Source organism: Copadichromis virginalis, linkage group LG19 (assembly GCF_057382275.1).
Source record: "Copadichromis virginalis isolate Kocher_CV1m ecotype Utaka linkage group LG19, C_Virginalis_male_GT1.1, whole genome shotgun sequence".
Taxonomy (NCBI): domain Eukaryota; kingdom Metazoa; phylum Chordata; class Actinopteri; order Cichliformes; family Cichlidae; genus Copadichromis; species Copadichromis virginalis.
Genome location: NC_140636.1, coordinates 13,856,768 through 13,883,057, shown reverse-complemented (window position 1 = coordinate 13,883,057; position 26,290 = coordinate 13,856,768). Strand labels below are relative to the sequence as shown.

Genomic DNA, 26,290 nt, shown 5'->3' with positions numbered 1-26,290 from the left:
TGAGATGTAGAGAGAGCCGCCTTCCTGATCCGCCCAACCCCCTGTGGTGACCCCTGGCCTCTGTTGCCATGGCAATGCTGGGTGTAAAGGGGCCAGGTCGCTGACTAGTTCTGGCCACATTATTTCCGCCCTCTAATTCCAGTTCTTAAAATAAAACTTCTATCATGACAGGATAGAAGCAGAAGTGTTATAGATGCAATCTCAGTCAGTAACACGAGTGTGGTCCACATCCTTCTACATGCATACGTGCACAATCGTGCTTTTCCACCTGAGGAAGACTTCTGCCTGAGCCAAAGGGCTGGCACAGAGACGAAGGTGCGAGGTGCTACCAGGAGAGAGTGATTGGCAGATGCAGATCTCCAAGTTCAAGATTGCTGTTCAACCAGGAAACAGAGGACCGCCCACTCTGGGTTGGGGAGGAGTTGCTGCCCCAAATAAAGGAATTCAACTTCTCTGGTTCTTATTAATAAGTTGGGAGAGAGGAGCGCTGTACTGGTCTGTTGTGGTGAAGATTTCTTGGTACACTTATGTTCCTACAGCCATGTGATAGATGGAGGACAGAAGCAGCAGGGTCACTCAGGAGGAACTCGGAGTATAAAACAGTCGGCCGAGGGGGTTCATTTGACCAGGAAACCTCCGGGTGGCTTCGTTCTGAGATGTGTCGGATGTTGTACTGGCAAAGCAGACCCAGGACACGGGCATGCCTCCGAGGAGCTGGAGGAGGTGGCCGCTCGCAGGGAGGTCCAGGTATCTCTGTTTACAGCACTGCCCTGTGACCTGCATAAATGGTTAGCAGTGACCTTTTGTAAAACCTCAGCTTGTGTAATAATGAGCTGTAAAAGGGGCCGAAAGCTCCGCCTCTGACTCGGCTGAACACAGTGTGGAGGTGCCTCGGTCAGACTGGACCTCAGTGCTGTACGACGTGGCACAGACCGATCCTTCAACCAGCAGGCAGAGGAGGAGGAGGAGGAGGAGGAGGAGGAGGGACTGACTGAGAAACAGGAGGTGTGTTTGTGCAAAGCTTCATAAAGAAACCGTCCACACCCCGAGTCCTGTGCGATACACCTCCTCTCCTCTGTGACATTTACAAATCTGCCACCTTTCCTTTATTCTCACTTCTGTCCTTCGCCGCTGTGCTCTCTGCTGTCAACATTAGCATTAAGCCAGCATTAGCCCGCCGCTGTGCGCTCCGTCTCCGGCCTCCATTTTCCGGCTCAGCGTCCGGGCGCAGATAATACAGGAACACCGTCACCTTATCTCCTCAGAAATGACACACTGGACTCACGCCGTGTCAAACGGGGCCTCGTCCTGCTCCTATCTGATCCCCAGACGGAAAATAAAAAACTGCCCGCTGAGCTGTGAGTGTGAGACACAGGCTGGATCTGTGTGTGTGTGTGCGCGCTCCTTGTCAGCGTTGGTATGACTGACGCACAGAGATAATTTTGCGGTGGATCAGTGCTGCGCCTGTGTAACCCCGCGGGTGCACGTCGGTCTCGAGCCGTCGCAGAAGTTCGCATCACTCCGGGAGTATGTTAGGAGCAGCGCTTAGGGGTCTTTTATTTTGAAAATTGAACTGATTCTCTAAGCTGTTCCTGTGTCTGACTTCCTGCCTTCATCTTCTACTTCCATGCGCGGCAGTGTGAGACTGAGTAAGACTGCTGACCTCACTTTACAACAGGTGCATTTAAAGGACATCGTGGCGGCGCCCTACCTGCGAGCACAGGTCCTGCGGCTTCCCCGCCATGTCGTGGGGCATCTCCCGGCAGCGCGTGGACAGGTTGAGGATGGCGGTGGCGGCCATGTGGGCGGCCTCCATGTCGTGGCTGTAGTCGAAGCTGCTCTTGCTGCAGGTGCTGCTGGCGCTGCTGCCCCCGCCGCCGCCTCCCGCGCCCCCTCTTCCGCCACCGCCGCCACAGCTCAGGCTGCTGCCACTGCTGCTGGGGGCGTAGGTGCTGGTGGTGCTGCTGGCCGAGCTGGAGTTCTTGCAGTAACGTTTGGCTGCGGATGCATACGAGAAATTCAACACGAGAAGAAGAAGCAGAAGTTTTTCCAGAAATACGAGCAAAAGCGTCAGATTGACACGTCAGGCCTGAAACAGCGAGTCGAAGCCCAAAACCTTTTAGTTCAGCACATCACTGACTAACGCCGGGTTAGACGTGCTCCATGCAGATGCTGCAGATGTGTCACAAACTCACAGGGTTCACTGTTTCTTATCTTACAGTTTCTTTCTCAGCAGAGCAAAGAAGTTACTGAGAAGTTTGTGCATGTCAGAGTTAGTCGCTCTGAAGGTTTCAGCAGCGTTCACATTTCACAAATTCTCAAAAATATAAAGTGAAACTTTGCTGAATGCTTAAAATTACTGATTTTTATTTCACTAATCTTCACTTTGGCAAATTTTCCCATGTGCTGCATTCTTGCTAATTAGCAGCAGGGGGCAGGATGTGATTGGAGCCTCCAGGTCAGCTGACCTCTGAGCTCGGTGAACTGTTGCCTGATGAGTTTGTGTCTCGGTCGCTGCTCTGAGGTTTGAATAAAACATGAAGGTCATTCTGCTGCTAGAGTCTGAGCAGGAAGCAGGAGAAGGCGGGGCTACACTGAGTCTCAAGGTTGTTACTAGGGCTGGGCATTGTCACTGATTTCTAGAATCGATTCGATCCACGATTCAATTCGATTCGATTCAATTCGATTTGAATCTGGGAAATTTTACCTCAGACAGTCAGAAATATTATAATTCAGATCAGTACATTTACATATTTTTGTATCTATAAAAAGGAAGCTGACACTCGCGTGACTTTATCAAAGGTGTGAGCATCACAGCAGATGCCTTTGTGTCAAAGTAGCTGAAGATAAAACACAGAAACACACGAAGGTGATTTTCCTGGCCTGGACTTTATAAAAATATTCTGCAGTAGATCAAAAACGAAAGAAAACCATTAATCAACATATGAATGTTACTTCTGACGTTACAGCGGTTTTATTACAGACACAGCGTTTTGCATTTTGCATAATTTTAAAAAGTTTAAATTTGTTCAGACGCCTGTTGAACAGCAGAAATCAGGTTTTCTTTTTGGAAGTAAGTAAAAGGAAAAAAACAGCATTTTTTTGTAAACAACGGTAGACTTGTGCGTAACAAACAAGCGAATAATGATGAAAACAGATTTTTAGACGGGAAACTGTTGTTGAAGTACAGAGAGAGCGAGAGAGAGAGAGAGAGAGAGCTGTGCATGAAGTGTGATTTTATCGTGGTGGAAGCAAAACAGCAAAAGTCAGAGTGAATTCATGACGATGTTTATGTGAAGCGTAGTTTGGATCTTCTTTTGCTATTGGTTCGGTCAATATTGTTTGGAGAGAGATAAACTAACAGCTTTAGAATCAGCGCAAAAAGGGCGTAAACACAAAGCTCACCCCGCCGAAACATCAGAATCAGCGAGCTGTCGGCTTTCAGCTTTCAGCACATCTCACTGATTCTGATCCGCGGGTCCTTTGTGTTTACGTCTTTGTGCAGAATCCGTGTTCCTGCTCTCATTTACTGTCTTAGCTGAAATTTTGTGAGGTTTTCACCTGAGATTCTGGCGTTTCGGACAAAATAAATTTATATAAAAAATCGATTCAGGATTTTAATGAATCGATATCACATTATCCAGGCCAGCATCGATTTTAATCGGTAAATTGATTATAAAAACCCAGCCCTACAAAGGTTTAAATTTTAACAGTGAAGTTAAACACCCCTAGTTGCTACACTGTAACAGTGAAGAGTGTATTATTGAAAAACGTGCAGTTTTTACTGGTTTTCAGTGTTTTTACTAACAAACTGAACCAAACAAACAGAAAATGAATTTCTGTCTATTTTGAATCTTTTTCTCTTTGAAAACTCATTTCAGTGACTTTTAAAATTCGTCTTTACTTATTATGTTTAACATGGTCCCGATGTCTCTCCCTAAGGAACATCGGCGTGTTAGAAAACGCGTCACACAAACGTCTCGAGTTTGTCGTACCGTCGTAGCCTTTGGGCGACGTGTCCCTCTGTCCATGCACTTTGGGAGCGATGGCCCGTTTCCCGTACACGTGGTGGTTGTTGCCGCCGTCGAAGGCGCTGTAGTCAAAGCTGGTCTTGGAGTACTTCTCCAGCTCCTTGGCCAGGTTGGAGCGGGGCGTGCTGGTGGAAACATTGTTCTTGTAACCATACTGTGGATAGTCCAGTTGTTTGACAAAGCACATTGGCCTGGAAAATAAATGACGAGGGGGTGGAAGTTGGACCGAGGCATTCAACATTGCCCACGGGGGGAGGAGAGGAAACTTGGGGTTCGGCTAAAAATGGGCAGACTGAGGGGAAGATGGGAATACCGGAGGTTTAGAGGGTGGAGGGTGGGGCTGGATGATGGAGACGTGTCCCTTTATGTGCCACAGCATGGATGTTTCTGCTCTTCTCTCAAAAACATAATCCCGCTACAAGTATTTTTCAAGCGTAGACAATAAAAACAGCTAAATTAAATTTAAGCTTTTATTTCACTTGCATACTTCTGATACGCTTTCATCATCTGATATGTGTTTATGGCCTCAATCGGAGACCGAGAAGAAATGAAATGCAAGATCTTAAACTGCTGATGTTCAGTTAGATATAAATATAAAACGCACAATTACTTGTGACTTTTTCATCACAGCATTTTCATGACTATCACAGAGGCGCTCGTTCAAAAAGCTCTGCCTTCGCTCTGATAAATGAGGCCAATTTTGTTAAATGTTATAAAGCGTCCATGACGAGCAGAGCAATGAACATGCGGTCTCTTGGATGTGTTCTCAGGGGACGGGAGAACACGAGCATGAAACAAAAAAGGGGAAGACGTCAAGTCTCAATTACAGGATGCACGTGAAGAAAGAACATAACGTTCCAACATGACAAGAGCATTTTATTCTGCTTAAACCAGAACAAAGCCACGTCCCGCCTGCCGCTGCACTGCATTCACAACACACTGTGCTGAATTCTGGGGGTGTGGAGTGAATACTACCTTAGGACTCGGTCGGACGCCTGGTTGGACTTGGGTCCGTCGCAGCTCTGGTGCTTCTCCTTGGCTTTGGCCAGCTTCTCGGCGGCAGCGATGGGACACCCTGACAGACTGCAAAGAGAGAGCGGGTGGTGGAGGACGCGTTTTGATAGGTGAAAGTGTTACAACGAACGCACACGCCGCGAAGCGTCGGGCTCGTTAGAGCGCCTGTCAGAGCGTCAGCCGGGCTGAAAACAGCTCGAGCACATCTGCCTGTCAGACAGTCGATTGCGGCGTCTACCGTAGTTCACAAAGTGTTAAAAAGTGAGGAAAATTAATGAATTTGCATTTTAAGTAACAACACAGTCAGTAACAGCTTGTGTGTTTCTGGTTGAACAGCTTAAAATCATTCTCAGAATAGATATTCCCATATGGACAAACGTGGTCGTTTCCTTCAAACACCTGCTGACAGGAAACGCAGCGCAACTTCCTCCTGACAAATAACTGACCAAATGTGACAAAAGTTCATGTTGTTATCCTTAACCCCGATTATTCTCCATCCAGGCTGTCAGCTGCAGCGCTGGAAAAATGATCTGTGACAATGGCCCGGAGCCAGCGTGGAGCACCTGCCATCAGGGTGCATCAGATGGGGAAGTGTGAAGGAGCACACGATGGAGGCTTCTATCAGCTCTTTCTGCTCCACGTCTGCAGCGTGCGCCTGTTTTGCGCTGCCGCCGTGTCACCGAGCGCGGCGGGGAGGCGTTCTGGTCCTCCCAGGTCTGCACCTCTCCCGTCACCCCGGCTGAGTGGCAGAGAGGTGCTAATGGCTGTTGCTACGCCCGACTCCCTGAGCATCTGGTGTGGGTGACACTCCTCTTTCACTGTCACCTCGCCCCGTCTGACAGGCACGAGCGCCCTGCTATTTTGGTTTCTCCCTCCAAACCTGCACCTGACAAATGCCATTTTTTCCCGCCACGAGCTGATAAATGATTTATGCTGCCGAGCCGCTGCATTCGGAGCAGGCTCGACTAAAATATGGCAGCTGGACTACTTTAATTACGTCCTGCGATCCAGGCAGGGCTATCTGTGGAAGACCAAACTGCTATAATCAAAAATAACTAAGTAACGACTCAAAGAGCCTCTGAGGTTTTCATTGTGCAACTTGAATATTTTTGAGGCCCTTCAGTCAGCGCCCTGTCGTGGCCCCATCACAATCAGCATTATTATAATTAATGATACCACAGCAACATTTTATAGTCTAAAGTCTGAAGGGTTTTTTCTCTAACAGCATTGGTATGATGGGATGTCTGTGACGCAGACGAGCAGAAACCAACGTTTCACTGCAGGAAATTTCAAAAAGTGCATTCTGGGTAAATTTTAAAGGTTCATAGCTCTTATAATGCACCTATTAACTGTGATAAAGTGGTGAAACTGTTGTCATGTTGTCATGTAACTGCTTAAATTCACCGTCCAGTCAGAACTTCACAGATGTGAAACAGGAATTGATGCTTGCAGACTGACTCAGGTGAGTGCAGCATGTCTGCAACCCGTCTGTGTTTGTAAGTAAAACCTTCGCCAGTCTCTTTGAGTCGGGCTGCTGTTGTTTGGAGGCAGGCTGCCTCCCAGCAGAGGCTGAGGGTGTTGCATGGTAAGGCCTGTGTGTCTCATTGGTCAAAAAGATTGAACACAAACACCAGGCAACGACCAATTTTAACTGATTGCAATTAAGTTGCTGTGCAATTTTCACTGTAGTGCGACTACAAGTAGCCAGCAAAAAAACCACATCAGACTAAGTTTTACGTATTTAAAGACATATCAGCTCTTTTGATTAACTCATTTATTTTTAAATATGGCAGTGTTGGTCCTCCATATGTTTTTCACATAAACATAATGTGAGAGGACAGCAAAAATAACGAGTTTAAGGATAATTCAATCAAGTGAAAAGGACACGAAGGGTGAAAACAGAATCCATCGAACATGCATGAACCGAAATAAGTCCCACAGCAAAATAACCGAAATAAGTCCCACAATAAAATCCCCGAAAGAAGTCCCACAGTAAAATAACCAAAATAAGTCCCACAGTAAAATAACCGAAATAAGTCCCAAAGTAAAATAACCAAAATAAGTCCCACAGTAAAATAGCCGAAATAAGTCCAACAGTAAAATAACCAAAATAAGTCCCACAGTAAAATAACCGAAATAAGTTCCAAAGTAAAATAACTGAAATAAGTCCCACAGCAAAATAACCGAAATAAGTCCCACAGCAAAATAACTGAAATAAGTTCCAAAGTAAAATAACCGAAATAAGTCCCACAGCAAAATAACCGAAATAAGTCCCACAGCAAAATAACCGAAATAAGTTCCAAAGTAAAATAACCGAAATAAGTCCCATAGCAAAATAACCGAAATAAGTCCCACAGCAAAATAACTGAAATAAGTTCCAAAGTAAAATAACTGAAATAAGTCCCACAGTAAAAAAAACAAAAACAAAAACAAAATACGTCCCATAGTAAAAAACATGAAGCAAGTCCAACAGTAACATAACCGAAATAAGGAGGGGTGCAGGCGCTGGGTCCGGGCTGAGCTCTTACCTTCGGTGGGAGTTTCTGTTGCTATTGACATGGCCGCGTCCCGTGCAGCCAGGCGTAGGACACTTAAGAACATTCTCATACATTGCCACAACTTCGCACAGACAGGAGATAGGAGTGAAAGACAGGGAAGGTTAGGAGCCCCTTACAATCAGCCATGAGCTCTATTAGAGTGTGAGGAGCTTGGCATTATAAACATCATTAAGAAATGAGCCTGAGTGAACCCAAATGACCTCTTCTTCATTTTAATGAACACTAGTTTGAAAGGGCAGGCGAGGTTTCCCACCATATTGCTTCCACTTATCCAGCTCTTTCAAATTAGTATTCATGGAACGGGGCAGTCATGAATAAAAAGATGTCATTTGAGTTTAGCAGGACAAAGCCAGCAAGAAATGGAGGGAAATTTCTGGACATGCAAAGAGCAGAGCGACCAACAGCCAGCAATCATGCACAACAACACATGCCGCCTTAAAATCAATGAAGAAGCAGACAGAGGGGCGCAGCGCCGTGATGGAGTGCGCTCTGTTATCACGTGCTCGTCGTTAGAGTAAGAGTGCAGTCTTCAATACCGTTTACCATTAAAACAGTCCATAACTGCCTCGCATCCCCTCGGCAACCAGCCATTTAGATTAATGATCTATGGATGTCCAAGAGGAGCGCCAGAGCACCGCGGGCGGGGGCGCGAGGAAGGGGTCGGCATGACACCGCTGACGTGCGGGGCCAAACCCCATCGGCACCAGCTTCATCATTATCACCCCCTTAAACTTTAACCCCTCATCATCCTCCTTCCCTTACATACTAATTGGTGTTGGGTGCAGGTAATTGGACAAAGCCTGCCGCCTCAGCTCGCCAAAAGCCAATACATTATGCATTTCCCAGGTTTTTCCTGCCCTCTGCGAGGACGCACGCACAATGCCGAGGAATTAAAGGCAGAATCGGTGAGCGCAGATATTAACCGCAGCAGGATGTGGCTGCGCTAGCGTCGCGTGCACCAAAGGTAAATCACTTTAAAGACCAAAACACGACTCCCTGATGAAATATTTTAATATTCCACAAGAACGGAGCTACAATGGGCAAGCAGCAACGGGAATTAATGAATTTGAGATCTAATTTAATCGTCATTTTTCACAAGGAAAGGAAGAGTGTGGCTACACTGTGTGATTTCCCAATTAAATGAAGCCACTGCATTAATAATACATCGTCCATTCAGTACAGCAAATGTGTTAACAGGGGGGAGAGGCTCGCCCGCCGCTGAATCCGCCCTGCAGGCAGTCACATGTGTGGCATGTATTTGTCTTTACAGGAGTCTCTGTGCACGGCTGCTTACACGTCAGCCATGACACGACCGATAACACTGAAAGCTCCTGATAACGTCTCTGCACAGCAACGGTCCTGATGGAATGACATCTGTTTGCTCAGGTGCACGGGCACACAGGTAGCACGCCCTAATGCCCTAAAGCTTGTTTCACACCCGTACTGGGTATATTTGTAACCAGCACACCAAAATCAGGCTTCTCCAACATGCTGGACAGCAGGTGCTGCGCAAAAAGACACTTAGCTCGAGCCCGAGCTGTTTGTTGCATCCTGTTTCATTTCAGGATTGATGGCAAATTAAATACAATCTCATGGTTTTGTCTCGAAGCAGGTGAAAGCACTCATGAGCGCCACCTGCTGCACTCCTGGCTGATGCGCGGCCAGTTTCGGTACAAAAACAGGAAGTGGGACGGCTCCCCGAACATCTGAATCATCCGTGGTATCGTCTTCTCCAAAAGTTAGCCGGACGTGAGAAAGAAGGAGGAGGAGGAACACGGATATCATATCCCCACATCTCCAGTGACAATCAATTCAAGACCTTTCCAAATTCCATTTTGGGGCTCTTGATCCCACTCAAGGTCAGCTGCCCTGAGCGACTTCACATTTCTGGGAGATGATTACATCTCAGGTTGGAGACCTTGTGCGGGCGGCACTCCACGGAACAAGAGACACGTTCCAAGAGACACTGTGCTGGTCTTTACAAGCCTGCCCTTAATGGTAACTAATTTCTCCTCTTTTATTTTGATTGCAGTCCAGGTCACAGCGGATCATAACTTGATTTTCATGCTGCGTTTAATGAAACGTGTAAAGGGGCTTTTATTGAGAAGTTTGCACAAGGTGAATGAGACTAAATAGCCGGGGTGAGTTCTCTAAAGGGAAACGTCACTATTCATTCAAGGCTAATGTCTATTGCCACTTCACTTGATCTGTGGCTCGGAGATATGACACTGCCTTTCTATCCAGTGAAACTTAATTGAGCAAGGAATACAAATAAATGAAGAGGGTTTGTGGCGTGGACGGCTGCAGCGCGCACCAAGGTCTGTGAGCTTTTCAGACTTTAGAGAAAACTGAAGAACTCAAAAAATAATTAAAAAGGTACACAAATAAAGGAAAGACCTTTTCTTTCAGCCACATATACACTGATGAAGCATGCAACCCACATCTCGATCGCTGTCAGTCAATGCAGCTGACTCTAGTCGCTGCATTGCAGCGATTAGTGCATTATCACAGCCTCATTTCCACCTCATCACCACGGCACATTAGGCAGGCAATCGGCAAGCAAACCCACGGCCCCGTGCAAAAGAAGTGCTGCCGTGACCCGTGTAATCCCCGAGGCATCAGACACTCACAGCACTGCACGCACGAGCATGCCTGAGCAACAACATTGCTGCTGAGCGCTTACTTTCAGGTGGCACCCGGTCTTTGTGCGGGCAGCCCGAAAGGCTCCGGTGGTGCGGGTACAGGCCCGTCACGTGACCCGTGCCGTCGCAGCCCGGCGTCGGACACCGGCTCTCCTTCTTGTCCACACGTGAAGCGTCTGTGAGGGGAAAGATGTAGAGGTTATTAGCACCCAAGCGGCAGCTGACTGTACGTTACAACTCCTCTCTGGACTCCTGCAGGGCTGCTTTGCATGATTCACGCTTCAAAATAATCCCCCTGTGGTTCATCCTCTGTTTGAAACAAGCTATTTAGCTCCTCCCTCTTTAACACGGCTTTCTTCTGATTGGCTGCCCCTATAAAGGGCAGATGGGTGGGGCTTCTATTACATCTTCGTGACCTCATATTGAGCCAAGAATAGAAAAAAACTGTGATTGACTGACTGTTTACATCAGTCGGCAGCTTGAGTTTACTGCACAGGTTCTGAGCTTATTATTAGACTTATTATTAATTAACTTTGGTTATATTTAATATGAACACCTGCCGCTGGAACACGTCATATATGACAGAGTATAACAGCGATGGTATTTAGATTCTACATGTGTCGGCCTTCCCCGTCTCCTGCCATTGATGAAACCTCTACTGAGGACATCCCTGTTGACTGCTTCCATGGAAACAGTGACATTAAATTAACATCAAAGAAACGAATGACACTATTCTGAGATAAAGAGCAGCTTCTGCCTCGTGTTGCGATTTAGTAACGTTAACGGTACTTTTACGATTGCACGTGTTTTTTCTGATGTCATGAAATGAGGTCAGAACAACTTCATGCTAACACATCTGTTTTTTGGTTTCACATCGTGTATTCTTCACTAACTTTGGGATAAATGGCACCTTATCACCTTTATTCACCTTTACCCATCGGCCAGCTGTCTGACCCTGATGGTTGAATGAGGTGATTATGAAGTTAAACAATACAGCTTAAAGTTTAAATCTTAAAATCCAAAGTAAAGGACTATTTATATGGAGTCGCACGACATCACGTTCACCGCGTTTCAGACGTTCTTTGTAAGCTAACCACAGACAGTTCAGTCCTTCAAATATTTCAGGGTAAGTATCTGTGAGTATGGACTCTCAGGTTAACGCAGACGGATGGAGGCTGAAATTTTGGATGTGTGATCTCTGACCGACCATAGAAACTGTTTTACAGGTCAGCAACAGAGATTTTGTTTGCATGTTCTCATATACGAGGCTCATATCAGCTGAATACCTTCACACATATTATACGTTGTGGTCAGATGAAGTATGACAGCATGCACCAAATCCAAACGAACTTTTTCTGAAAGGAAAAGTTTCTGTTCATCAAACATTTGTGATGTTGTTCTCCCTCTCCCCTTTTGGGAGAGACCATTTGGCCTTTGGTGCAGGGATGCAGGGACGGCCATGGACCAGGACCACTAACATTTATTTATCACAAGCTCTCTGTGAATATTCACCACAATTATGTAAACATGAATGAATGTACATTTGAAGCTCAATTTTATATGTATGAATATTCATTTATAATGATAAAGTGAAACTGACAGACACTTTCTGAATTTCCAGGCTGTGTTTGTATGAAGAAGCAGAGATTCTGATTGAGTTTGTTTACTGTTTGTTTAAAACTGAAGGAATTGTGAAATATTAAAACTTTTACATGTTTGACCTTCAACAGAAAGAACTTAGGCTCCTTTAAAGCTGCATCATGCTTTTCTTCATTAAAACCAGCTCACAGCTGCACGTGACAGTTTGCTGGGTGCACGCACGTGTCCTCAAACACACACAGCGGAGAAGATTGTGTTTCCCTTTCCAAAACCTGGATCTCTTCTTTCCTTCAAACTCAGGTTACCACCAAAAAGCAGCAATGCCAAGTTGTGCCAACTGGCATTGTTTCTGGAAATTCAACCATCCAGCTTTAAAATCCTCTGACCCCCGTGTGCAAAGTCAAGCTGAAGTGCAGTAAATATGCGATATTCGAAAGTGAAAACAGGTTTGTGCATTTTCATGGCAGAGTTTTGGAGCCGTGTCAGATTGCAGAATGAATTTGGAGTCGTTGGATTGACAGAAACCTTTATCAGGAGCATGTTTTAGAAGAGTAGGCAGTGGAGGGGTAATTATCTCACAGCACAGAAAGAGAGACCACTGATTAAAGTTTCAAAGGCCCGTGTAACTCAGAAGCTCCGACTAAAACACGGAGCGATGAACCAAAATAAAGCCCTGAGTTGCAGAGTAAGAGAAGGTTGGGGTTCTGTATATGAGTGGGGGAGGACTGCTACACTGTTGTGGTGAGGAGAGAGCAGAGCGTGAAGGTGAGCTTCCGATTCATTGGCCAGTCTACATTCCTATCCTCACCCATCACCAGCAGATGTGGGTAATGACCGGAAGAATAAAATAAAGGATACAATCTATAGAAATGAGCTTTGACTGAAAAGTGTCAGGCCTCAGCCTCAAATGGAGACCAGGACTCGGAGTTATGGCTGTAAAAGAATATTTTATACACGGTTATATAATTTGGGGGGCGGCTGTGGCTCAAGAGGTAGAAAAGGCCTTCCAGTAATCGGAAGGTTGACTGATTCATCTCGATCCTGACACCAAAGTGTCCAGATACAGAACCCCAAATTGCTTCCGATGCATCCATGTGGCTTGCAGCGTAAAAGCACTTTGAGTGCTCACTGAGAGCAGAAAAACTCTATATAAATACCAGTCCAATTACCAATCACCATAAAGAATAGACATCTGATTGTGAAAATTGTGGGAAAATAGCAGTGCTACCAGCAGCTGTCTGTCTCCCGAGAGGCCTCGAATGCATGTTGGGTTGACACCAGAAAAGAAGTTAGACCCGGAGCTGCTGGGGGTTAACGGAGCAAACTGTGTGGCAAAGTCGGAACGACTGTCTGGTGCAGCTGCGAGATTCAGAAATAATGCTGCTGGTGCAGAGAGTGCAGTGAACGGGCTCCTGTAAGTGGATGGAGATCAGCTGAACCACTGAAGGTAAATACTCCTGAGTCTGAACATTTACCTGGCTGACTAACTCTTCCAGGCTGCAACAGTAGGTAATAACACACATTAGCAAGCTCAGTGGTTGAAGTTTAAGTCTAAAAACATCTTTAGAAACCTGAATTCCCTGAACTTTTGCTCTTCTCAAGATTGATTTTATGCCTGTAATAACTGGAGGCCCATTGTGCCTCATGAGGTGAGGTTTCCAACCAGTAGGAGATCCTGAGATAGGAGCTAGACCCCAGGAACTAGATCTGGATGGATGGATGAAGGGGGGAGGGATGGATGGATGGATGGATGGATGGATGGATGGATGGAGGGAGGGAGGGAGGGAGGGAGGGAGGGATGGCTGAAAAGGATGGGTGCCTGGTTGGATGGATGAGAGGAAGGGATGGCTGGATGGATGGATGGATGGATGGATGGATGGATGGAGGGAGGGAGGGAGGGAGGGAGGGATGGCTGAAAAGGATGGGTACCTGGTTGAATGGATGAAAGGAGGGATGGTTCGATGGATGGATGGATGGATGGATGGATGGATGGATGGAGGGATGGCTGAAAAGGATGGGTGCCTGGTTGGATGGATGAAAGGAAGGGATGGTTGGATGGATGGATGGAGGGATGGCTGAAAAGGATGGGTGCCTGGTTGGATGGATGAAAGGAAGGGATGGATGGATGGATGGATGGATGGATGGATGGATGTGTGGATGTGGTAAAGTGGAAAGAGTTCATAAAAGGCAAAATGAAGAGGGGACATGAAGGCACACCTACTCATTCATTTACTAATGAGTCACCAAACCAAATCTCGTCTCTCATTCATCAGAACAAAGCTCCTCGTTATCCTCGGTGGCCGTCGTCCATCTATGTCACATTACAGAGGCCCATGAATACGGCACATACTGCTCCGTCATGTCTGGCTCTCGTGTCTGGCACCAGGGTAATATCACGTTGATAACACCGAGGCTTCTTTTTAATGGCCTCTTATTACATTGGCTGTTAATGTTTGTATGTTGGAAAAAATTCCCTACTTCCATACGCCTGACCGCACGTGCACACAGACATGATGCTCGTGCCTGCCTCCACTCCTCTTGCAGGGAGTGGAGGCAGCCAAGTGGAAGGCATATTAGAAAGCAGTGGATATTGATTGTGGCTGGGGACGGTCTGCGCTTTGCATAGCAAATGGCCCCCATTACCATACCATCTCTGGATAATTAATGTGCAGTCAGTAGGCCCGTCGTTCGTTATCGGTCATTCTGATACTGTTCAATTTTCATCTCAACCTCATGCTTCTCTCTTCCCCGTCCCGCCCTCTTCCTCGCCATGCTCTACTTTATAAATCACGCACAAGAACCCTGGTCAACGAGTGTCTGCTACCATCTCGCCTGAGGGAAGATGCTATCGTGACGCAGCCGTCTTGCGTCCTCTCATTATTCCAACATTAGCCAGACACAGAGGCCACAGAAGGCCCTTGAAATTAGCATTTGTGTGGCATTTAAGTCGCAATATAAACCTGCTGTGAGATGTGTGGCATTTAAGGTGTGATACCATCCTGCTGTGAATTAGCATGCTCTTATTTGTTGCTCTCATCTGATATCTTCCTTATGGGAGGGAGCAATTTAACCTTGTTAGGCCTGTATATTGTTGTTGTAAAGGATATGATAAGAAGAATAATTAAGAGTTAAACAAAGGAATTTGCAATCAGACCGCTGCGTGAATGCCAATGTAATTTTTCTGTGACTTTACTTTGTGCGCAGTACACAGCATAACAATTAGAACCGAGGGTGTTCTGTAGTGTTTGTACTGCAGGATTAGCTTGATATTTGTCGGTATCAATCTGAATGGTAGCTCATAGCTACTCTCAACAAATTTAAAGAGTTCCCTGCAGAATGAATCCTTTCTGCAGACAGAAGGCCTCTATTTTGTGGTTTCTCCTCCCAAGTGTTTGCACAGGTTTAAAAATAGGCAGCTTTACCCCAAGCTGCATCACAGGGATGAGATTTTCAGTCCTAACAGGCCGTGCAGATTGCCATTACTTATGCCTGACAAGCCTACCCTCTGATGTTTCCATGCTGGCCTATTTTAACAACATAAGCTGCTGCTGCCGTTCCCGCTGCTACCGAGATGCGAATTTCCAAATTGGCTGAAAAAGCTTGTCCTGGGGTTACAGCGAGGTTCCCAGAATGCATGTGGGCTGCCTGGCCTCCAGCACAGGATAGATAAAATACAGAGTTGTCAGGAAAACATTTTACCTGAGCTTGTTAAGGTTAACATCCGCCACGTCGCCGGGGACCGGTCCAGGGTTAGGGTTCAGGTTGGGTTTTATTATAGCCACATGCTAAAATTTCTGAAGCTAAAGATGTTCCATTAAGGTGTTGCACAAAGCCCAATGCCAATCCAAACTTTGGTTGGGTTCCCGATGACCTGGTGGAACATGGTGCGATTCTCCCATTTCCATGATACTTTTTGTTTACCAAGCTGGTCGAGCTGATTAACTGTCCTAATTCTCTAAAATGAGCTACACTGTGAAAATGTGGAGGAACTTACCGATCGAACAGTTCATACTGAAAACTGTTCAAACGCTCGGATTTCTTTTACAAAATCAGAAACCACACTGAACCAGCTTAAATGCTGCTGTTGTCGTATGGTGTGCATCCGTGTTTGAGAGAATGGCTCACCTTTATGGTAGAAAGGCTTCTTCATACCATCGGGAAGACGGGCTTTACGCTCAACGCCGTAGCCGTGCCGCGGGCCGTGATCTTCATGGCCATACCTCACCCCGTCTCTTCTTGCAGCCTCGGCAGCCATTTTATCCCTCATTGCCTTGGCGCGTTCGGACTCTAGTGCAATAGCCTTCTCCAGCAGGGACAGATTCCCCTTTGTCATGTCAAACACTTCTTCTGATCGGTCTGAGGTCACAGAGGCCGTGTCCTCATCGAAGTCCCGGTGGTGAGTGTGGTACCGGTCATCGTGTGCACAACTGGAGAAGGCCTTGGAGCGTGGGCTCAGCTGCTCCTCGAGCTTCATGAGATTGTCCATGTCGGAATAGTTCCTATCGAGCATTCGCCTGTCGTCCTGGCTGTTGTGGAAGTCCCCATAGCCGTGATGCTGGGGCTGTTGATTGGGATCCTCACATGAGAAGTGATTTTGCTGGGACGGTGCGTTTCGGTCAATGGACTTTGTTTCGCTGAGTTTCCGAGCGAGGTCGAAGCACTGGTTCCGTAGACACTCCAGACTGCTCAAACACACCTCCTCATCGCTGTTTTCTATTTGTCCATTACTGGTGGTCTTAATTTGTCCATTACCACCGTTGTGCGCATTTACCCCATTGTTCGTGCAGTCAATCGCATCCCCGTTGTTGGCCGTGCCGTCCTCGAACTCCTGTCCGTCCAAGTTGTCGGACAGCACGGCGCCGTGACCCTGTGCCAGCAGTTTGAGGGAGTCCACCGTTTCCCGAACCACGTCGCTGTCGACGTCCAAACTCAGATCGCCCCTCTGAGGTTCATCCCCTTCTTCTTCTTCCTCCTCTTCCTCCTCCTCTTCTTCTTCCTCCTCCTCTTCCTCTTCATCCTCCTCCTCCTCTTCCTCCTCTTCCTCCTCCTCTTCATCCTCAGCACTGTTAGAGGAGTTGCTGTTCATCTCAGACTCCGTCATGGCACGGTTAGCAGCGTCTTCTGCGATCTTGCCCAGGTTCAGGAGCGACTTGGCCACAAGTTCGTCGTAGTTTTCGTACTCATCGTTGTTGTTGTCGTCTTTCTCCGCCGTCGGGCCCGATTTGGAAGTGCTGCTGCCTCCGCCTCCACCGCCATTGCCCTCGGCCCCCTCACCGCTGCTCATCTGATCGTCCTCTGTTGGAAAGAAAGAACAAGCGTCTTGTAATTTCATTTCCGTCATTCTATTTTACTGCTAAATCAGATTTCTGGGCTTGGTCCATCTAAATTGGATAAGGAACTCTTTGCTTCCCCTAATAATTTACTTTGAGAGCCTTAACAGCAGCTTGTGTTCTGAATTGTGAATCAGCACAGGAAGTTAAATGCAGTGGTTTGGGAAAATTCCAGAGAAAGATGCTCTGCTAAATGAGACTCTATCAAACAAGTTCTAGGTTACCCCTTTCCCTACCTCTTAATTTACAGGTCCTCTGGTTATCCTTTAACACCCACCACATCACCAGTGAGCTGCTTAGGGTTAAGGTTGGGTTTTCATCTATGCCTTTATCTGTTTTTTTCATCTGTTAGCCCAAATGGAAACGTTATTAGAAGAAGACACCTTGTTTCAAAGGTGGCGTTGACTACTTTTTCAAACTGTGCTTACTAAGCATTAACTCAGCTGTCCAACTCTCACTCCAAATGATTCCCTGGTGAAAGTTAGCCCTTCACAGGTGGGAAGACTTTTTTTTAAATATGTATCTGTTATAATGATTATTTTCTTTGTTATTTGGCTCAAAAATGACATATACCAACCTACCAACCTTTTCCCATACAGGGTTACGGTTGGCGGCCTGGGGGTTTCCATCAGTGACGACTTAGACCTCAGAGTATTAACAGGGTGATGATATCGCTTGATAATTCTATAAATTGTCAGTCTGTAGTGTGAAAACCGAAAGCGAAACTAAAATCATTGCATTACTGTGAACATTTCTCACAGGACAGTCTAAAATCTAAGAGATAAAATGTTCCCTGTGCACCACCATAAACCCCAAACAGCAGCTATTCATCACGCGCCTGTAAAGTTCCTTTTTTCATTCAATCAACAACATCTTTAGAATTCCTTTCAGTGCCTAATTGATTCTGACAGACTGCGAAAGGTTACTGAACCTCTTCTGTCAGTAATTTCAAGCACTCACTCCTGGAGCACTTCCAATCTCTCCTTTCACATTTCCGCCCCGAGCCGCCAAGAGCACATCGCTCACATTGGCGTCACATTTGCCACTTACATTCCTGCAGAGAAAATGAACCCACAGGCTCACACAGACACATATCTAATGAGAGATTTCATCACTTTTGGTGCAAAGGAGCAAGGCAAAAAAATAATATTAATAATAATAACAATAATTATAGAAAACAATATAAGATAATGGAAAAAGCATGTAATTAGTGATGCAGACTGTTTCATTAGTGATGAAATACTACTGCTGGGTTCAAAGACTTAATTGTAATCAAAACAATGATATGAATTTAGTTTTTTTTTCCAAGGAGCTACAAAGGATGAGATCTACATTTTCATACATTGGGGGGTCAAAAGGAAAACATTATGCATCAACTGTGCAACTTGAAGAACCTACTAACAGTTTTTATGAAGACTACGTGAAATCAGCTGTAAACAACTTCTACAATGGTTGCATGACGTTGATATCTCCATCACTGAGATCCTGCGTTTGGCGTGATGATGCTGGATGTTTTTAGCTGATGGATTTATGTCCAAACGTCTTTGCTCACCTCGTTTCAGACCAACAGCCCAAAACCCGGTGACTGCAATCACAGCCACAAAATGGTGACTGGTTCATTCTGGATTTTAGACGTCAAGTAAAGGTGAGAGGTAACCATGACTTTCTACACATACACTGCTTTCCCTGCGCAAACACACTTACGAGCTAACGAGAGCAGCACAGTATCACCGCTTCGGAGCAAGAAGAGGGAGCAGTCACGAATGACCGGCCTTTGACAGTGCAAGGCTTCTTATTCTGCACCAGAGGTTTCATTTTTGATTGCATGGAAACAGTCTGAAGAGCAATCAAGGTGCACAAAAGGGTTAAAGAGATTAAACGGGAAACAGAGTAGTGGTGTTGGGTGACGCTCCAGAACAGCGCCCGTATTTGCCCAGTGACGGAAAGAGGTTTCTGCTTTCCTTCTGCAGACGTAAATGCAGGAAGTCCTTCCACGCCAATAAAAATCATGATGATTATAAAGAAGGGTTTGGCAACAACAGCACATGGCAGCATGCAAAGCACTTATCAAAAATACATGGTAATCAGGCAGTAGCCACAGAGCGCGAGGGAGAGGCTGCTGACAGGCTGACGAGGCGGTGGCAACAGTCCGCAGTCTCATTGTTAAGGATAAGACCTTGGCTGTGGGCTCTAATGAACACCAGTCTGCAGAGATGTTTTCACATGGCTGCCGAGATGCCACATCAACACGTTGGGTGGGTAGAGCTGCGCGCCAAGCAGGGTTAACACACTCCTCTCTCTGAGCTTCACTCTTAATTGGACTTGAAGGCACTGTCAGGTCCAATCGTGATGCGGGGGTGCAAAGCTGAATCTGCTGGAGAGAAACCTGCCAGATCTGGTGTTGGGCACGCCAGGCGGGGGGGAGACGAGATAACATATGGGGCAGGAGTTTCTCAAATCCCAGTCCCAAACCAGGGGCGCTGTTTTTGTATTTTATCCAAATGAAAGGCAACATTCAGCTGAACCTGGAGCTCAGAAGCTTTTCAAACGAGAAAATAATCGTTTTCCAAAATAATCTGGCTGCCGTTTGAGTAATTTAACATGATTTAGTTCCTTTTAGCCTCTGTCCTAACGATGAAGGTCAAACAATTTCAATGGGGAATAACTGAAAAAAGGCGACTCCATCAATTTAGATCATTTATCCATAATTAGAAGAAGCAATTAATATTATTATTTTTTTTTAAAAAGGAGCTCTCTGAAAAAAAAAATCAATAAACCAACAGATAATTTGGTCTCAGAGCAGCTGCAGTAAAGGCTCTGAAAATAATATGCAAGGAAAATGTGCAAATGAATGAATGACATTAACAAAGCATATTAGAGAAATAACTAATCACTGTAGGAACAACAGGCTGTGTGGATCAGCCTGTCGGTGCACATCTCTTATTCCAATGCAGAGGTCTGCATTGGACCTTCACCTGTACCGGGCCAACACTACGACATCACAGCTAGGGCTGGGCGATATGGCCTAAAATCCATATCGCGGTATAATTTGAAGCACGTGCGGTAACGATATATATCGCGATATATTCTTTTCTTCTGTATAACGTATTTTCCACACTATAAGGGACACTTAAAATCCTTTAATTTTCTCAAAAATCGAGAGTGTGCCTTATGTATGAATTCTGGTTGTGCTTACTGACCTCGAACCGATTTTGGCTGCAGAAATCTGTTAAAAAATGTTTTAGTACAACTTTGGTAAGCCGCACTGCTTGATGGATTGTCAGAGCATTACGGCTGCCGTAGTGAGGAGCTTCACGGAGTAATCTGGGTGCAAAACTCCGTCTGCTTCAGGTCCCAAAGTCAAACGAACACTGAGAGTTAAAAACGGTCTAAATTCTTTAATCCTTAATAAAATCATCAGCGTTGCTGCTTTACCGGGTGTAACAATTAAGTTTAACATCCAGGCATCGATGAAAACAGGATTTATTAAATTTAACAGAGTTAGAAGTTAACAGGAAGTTTGCAGGAAGTTAGCTCGCTCGTTTACACCTAAACATTTCATACCATGTTCTGACTGAGATTTTTGAAACTAATAAAACGTACAGCTCTGCTACCACTACCAACATAAATGAAGACAGAAAACTAAACAGCAGTGGCGTTTGCAGGGTTACTGAAGTTGGACTACCTGGTATATAATGTTGTGCTACGTGATTGCTAGCGACACAGCTATGTTAGCATAACATTAGCACAGTGAAGCTGAAGGATGAACGCCAACTTTTTTTCCACTCGATAAAAGTTAACGTGAGGGATTCTGGTGGTCAGGGACAAATGCAGTCGCATAGCAGGATGTTATACACGGGCCAAACTTCAGTCAGGAGAACAACTGAGATTATTCATCCACAATACGAGGTTAGTTATTAATATACTGCAACAACATGGGAATAGAGCAGCTGCGAGAGAATTCAACATTAATGAATCAATGTTACGGAAGTGGAGGAAGCGCAGTTTTTGGCGATGCTTTTGACCAAAACAGGCGCAGCTTGATGGCATCATTAACATGCCCTATCGCGGTAGAGCGGTATAGTCAAAATCTCTATCGTTGGCCAAATTTATATAGTTTCTATCGTATATCGTTTATATCGCCCACCCCTAAAAACCGCAAACAGAACAAGTGCTGCACTAAAAGCAATAGAAACAGCAAATGGAGCCATTTTTATGAGTAGAAAATATAAACTGTTACCCAACTAATATACTCTTATTTCTGTGTTTGGCAGTGAATTTGGTTAGCTGAGCACAGCAACCGCTGCTAGTCTGGCTTTCACAGCACTTCTTGAGATGTTCACCATGATTCAGGAACAATTTATCCTCCACAAACTCAACACAGTTGTGCACTGGTTGGATTTTAAACAGCTTTTTCAGCTTTTGAGTTGAAATGCAAAGACAGCATCTTCACCTGCATTCTTTCTTACGGCCAGCAGAGGGCGGCTTGTCCGACTGTACAGGGAGTGCAGAATTATTAGGCAAGTTGTATTTTTGAGGAATAATTTTATTATTGAACAACAACCATGTTCTCAATGAACCCAAAAAACTCATTAATATCAAAGCTGAATGTTTTTGGAAGTAGTTTTTAGTTTGTTTTTAGTTTTAGCTATTTTAGGGGGATATCTGTGTGTGCAGGTGACTATTACTGTGCATAATTATTAGGCAACTTAACAAAAAACAAATATATACCCATTTCAATTATTTATTTTTACCAGTGAAACCAATATAACATCTCCACATTCACAAATATACATTTCTGACATTCAAAAACAAAACAAAAATAAATCAGCGACCAATATAGCCACCTTTCTTTGCAAGGACACTCAAAAGCCTGCCATCCATGGATTCTGTCAGTGTTTTGATCTGTTCACCATCAACATTGCGTGCAGCAGCAACCACAGCCTCCCAGACACTGTTCAGAGAGGTGTACTGTTTTCCCTCCTTGTAAATCTCACATTTGATGATGGACCACAGGTTCTCAATGGGGTTCAGATCAGGTGAACAAGGAGGCCATGTCATTAGTTTTTCTTCTTTTATACCCTTTCTTGCCAGCCACGCTGTGGAGTACTTGGACGTGTGTGATGGAGCATTGTCCTGCATGAAAATCATGTTTTTCTTGAAGGATGCAGACTTCTTCCTGTACCACTGCTTGAAGAAGGTGTCTTCCAGAAACTGGCAGTAGGACTGGGAGTTGAGCTTGACTCCATCCTCGACCTGAAAAGGCCCCACAAGCTCATCTTTGATGATACCAGCCCAAACCAGTACTCCACCTCCACCTTGCTGGCGTCTGAGTCGGACCGGAGCTCTCTGCCCTTTACCAATCCAGCCACGGGCCCATCCATCTGGCCCATCAAGACTCACTCTCATTTCATCAGTCCATAAAACCTTAGAAAAACCAGTCTTGAGATATTTCTTGGCCCAGTCTTGACGTTTCAGCTTGTGTGTCTTGTTCAGTGGTGGTCGTCTTTCAGCCTTTCTTACCTTGGCCATGTCTCTGAGTATTGCACACCTTGTGCTTTTGGGCACTCCAGTGATGTTGCAGCTCTGAAATATGGCCAAACTGGTGGCAAGTGGCATCTTGGCAGCTGCACGCTTGACTTTTATCAGTTCATGGGCAGTTATTTGGCGCCTTGGTTTTTCCACACGCTTCTTGCGACCCTGTTGACTATTTTGAATGAAACGCTTGATTATTCGATGATCACGCTTCAGAAGCTTTGCAATTTTGAGACTGCTGCATCCCTCTGCAAGATATCTCACTATTTTTGACTTTTCTGAGCCTGTCAAGTCCTTCTTTTGACCCATTTTGTCAAAGGAAAGGACGTTGCCTAATAATTATGCACACCTGATATAGGGTGTTGATGTCATTAGACCACACCCCTTCTCATTACAGAGATGCACATCACCTAATATGCTTAATTGGTAGTAGGCTTTCGAGCCTATACAGCTTGGAGTAAGACAACATGCATGAAGAGGATGATGTGGACAAAATACTCATTTGCCTAATAATTCTGCACTCCCTGTATAGAAGTCTACATGAAAGCGAGCCTGCTGCCGGCCTCACATCTCAGCTCAATAAACACTGCTCTGATACGTTTCTGGTCTCAGTTGCTGGTTTAAAGTCTTACTGAGTAAAACACGATGCTTATTTTGTAGTTTATGTCTTAACTGAGTGGAAAAAAGGAACAATAAAGGTGGGTATGCTGCAGGTCACTTTAATGCCTATGCTCCCTATAGCTCATTAGGCATAGTTCAAAATAACCAACATGGCAATGATGGGAACACAGTGCCTGCATTTGTTTATAATCTTCCTGCCATGATCAGCCTTTGTGCTGAGTGAAATTTTAACCTTCCAATTAATGCAGAGAAACTAAAACGTTATTTATTCAAACACATGCTTTGTTACCTGTCTCACCTGTTGATGGCTATTTTTGCTACAGGTTTGTAGCATTAGCACCAGAATTTCCTGCAAATTCCATGGGAAGAAATGGTGACTAACATCCGTGAGCTGCATCTGGCAGTCACTGGTGAAGTTACTAGCTGCCCTTTCATTCGCCACTGACTTTTGGTTACATGCGTAACCTCGGTTCCAGCTTTGAGCCGAGCAAACGTGTTCCAGCTGTTTGGGCCTGGCGCTGGTCTTTTTGAGGCAGAAATACATGGAACCAGTTCTAGATCAGGCACCGTGTCCACTGGACCTGGGTGCGCTTCTGTGGTCCCCAACCCCCTGGGCCACAGACCGGCCCCTGAGTCGTTTGGTACCAACTCACGGGTGTGAAATTTATGGTTTTCAGGGTTTTTATCGTTAATTCAGTTTCCTGTGTTGTAGTTGTTCGTCTTATTTTGAAATAAATATTTACGCGTTACCATAGCGACCTGACAGGGGAAGAGAGGAGGGGCAGAGAGGAGGATGTTACTGTCAGTGTTGTTGGTGCATTTCAGAAGGACGCTGCTAATAAAGCTACACAATTACACAGTGAATTCATGTTTACTATTATATTTACCAAATACCACAGTTTTTGTCTCGGTCATATTGTTTTATTTTGTTGTGTTTATCCGCAACACCTTAAAGGCCGGTCGTGAAAATATTGCGTGACATTAAACCATCTGTGGGGCAAAAAAGGCTGGGGGGCCGCTGCTGCAGGGTGTGTTTCCACTGTGACAACGTTTCTATAACCAGACGAACTAGCCTACATTTTGACAGGCTTGATAACTGTTTGGATACTTTATGTCATGGAGGACAGAGTCTGTGGGCTGCATCTGTGAATCACTGATGAGTTTCTTCCAGTCACCCCTCCCATATCCACTAACAGCAGTACTGGCACCAGTGTTTTAGGGGTGGAAATGCACAGAACCAGACCAAAATGTCATTCTCCATGGAGTCAGAGGACTCACCTCCTCTGAGGCAGTGTGTGTGAAAATGAGAACTGGCACAACCTCCCACCTCAAACACAACGATGGGAGTTGTTGTGCAGCAGTAAGCTGCTGCCTGTGGGGCCGGCTGGACCTGCACAGCCGCTGCTTCAGTGGAAAGTGGCATTAAAACGTGCCTTTAAACCCTTCACTGAAGGTACTCTTACCCATTATGCCTAACACGTTATATCAATAATTAATCATCAATAACAATAACAGGTGGAAATGACGGTGCTCTCACCTTGCCCTTGATTCTGCTCTCCTTCCTCCTCCTCTCCGTCTTCATAATCCACCTCTTCTACTCCTTCCTCCTCCTCCTCTTCTGCCTCCACCACCCTTCCTTCATCACCCTCCTCTTCTTCTTCCTGCTCCACCTCTACCTCCTCCTCCTCTGCTTCCTCTTCCCCCTCTCCATCCCCTGTCTCCACCTCCCCGTCCTCGTGCTCCATTTGCTCTACATTGTAGTCCATGTAGGCTTCTACCTCCTCCTCTTCCTCCTCCTCCACTTCCCCCTCCTCCTCCTCATCCTCTACAGCTCCTTCCTCCTCCTCTTCCTCCCGGTCATCCATCTCCTCGGTTCCGTCCGTCTCGTAGCACTCCTCCATTGTGGAGTTGTCCATGTCATCAAGGTAGGTGCTCCTCTTTGGGGATGTTTCCAAGGTTTGTCTGTCTATGCTCTTCCTCTTCTTGGCCAGAGGGCAGCCGTACACACTGCAGAGGAGAGATAAGAGGGCAGCCGTTAGCCGTTAGCACCACCTGCCCATAAACGTTCACTCTGGTTTGTGCCGGGGCCTGTGCTGCGACGCTGTGGTTATATAGTACATCGCTCAGGAGCAAAGAAATATTCAGAAGATCAAACTTTGCCCAAACGGCCTTAATTAGACACGCACTCATTAACTGATAAACAACAAAACGCAAAGATGTCGACTCTCTATCTGTGCAGGGAAACAAAAAGCAGAAGATCTGGTTTAGTTTCCACATTCATTGATATTCAGGTACCATCAGTTTGCTCTTCCGGCAGGAGAAAATCACTGTGCATGCCCTGCAAACACTTTGTTCCAAACTGATATGTCCTTGTTCCCAAGTGAAGCAAAACACATCTGCCTGTCTGGAATTGACTGTAAGGGGAAACAGACAACCTGTAGCCTGATTAATTGAATCTTGCCGAGGCACCTCGGGTTTTAATGTATTCTCCGGCTCCCCCCGGCAGCAGGGGGACAGATCCTAATCTGATAATCTGATAATCTGTGTATTTGCCCCGGCTATTGATCACAGGGGCTTAATCCATTTGATTCATCAAACCTCGGAGAGTCCCGACTCCTACCGGGCCCCCCGAGCCGCCCGTGTGTGCGACCGTTCGTGTGTGTCGTGGCTGCGCACGCACATTTGGCACGTTAGAACAAAAGCACCACACAGTCAGAATTATGATGAGTTCTGCTGAGTGTTTTGGCCATCAAATAAACCCCCTGTCCAGGCCCGAGTGCGAGAGAGCTAAACACGCTTTGGGCATGTTCACTCGGCTGTGAAATATCCCTGGCTCCCATTTTTACAACCTCTGGATGTTTCCCCGGGTTCTGCGCTACTTAGAGTGGGACCTGATGTGAACGAATGGCACAGGCGGCACGCGAGGGGAGAAAATGGCAACTGTTAGTCACTGTGAGCTA

The 26,290-nt window shown here is 45.8% G+C and overlaps 1 protein-coding gene across 9 annotated transcripts in view; it reads right to left on the bottom strand.

Moving 5' to 3' along the window:
• Nucleotides 1-26,290, bottom strand: part of myt1lb (myelin transcription factor 1-like, b) — a 105,249-nt gene that overhangs the window by 15,341 nt on the left and 63,618 nt on the right. For 7 of the 9 annotated variants that reach the window (XM_085442390.1, XM_085442389.1, XM_085442393.1 and 4 more), the window contains exons 5-11: nucleotides 24,868-25,337; nucleotides 15,970-17,139; nucleotides 10,287-10,421; nucleotides 7,574-7,664; nucleotides 5,007-5,114; nucleotides 3,996-4,222; nucleotides 1,712-1,998 (exon numbers count right to left, since the gene is read on the bottom strand). In XM_085442390.1, coding sequence (XP_085298516.1) covers nucleotides 1,712-1,998; nucleotides 3,996-4,222; nucleotides 5,007-5,114; nucleotides 7,574-7,664; nucleotides 10,287-10,421; nucleotides 15,970-17,139; nucleotides 24,868-25,337 — 2,488 coding nt within the window. The remainder of the gene's footprint in view (nucleotides 1-1,711; nucleotides 1,999-3,995; nucleotides 4,223-5,006; nucleotides 5,115-7,573; nucleotides 7,665-10,286; nucleotides 10,422-15,969; nucleotides 17,140-24,867; nucleotides 25,338-26,290) is intronic. The other 2 variants (XM_085442392.1, XM_085442397.1) reach the window with 2 other exon arrangements.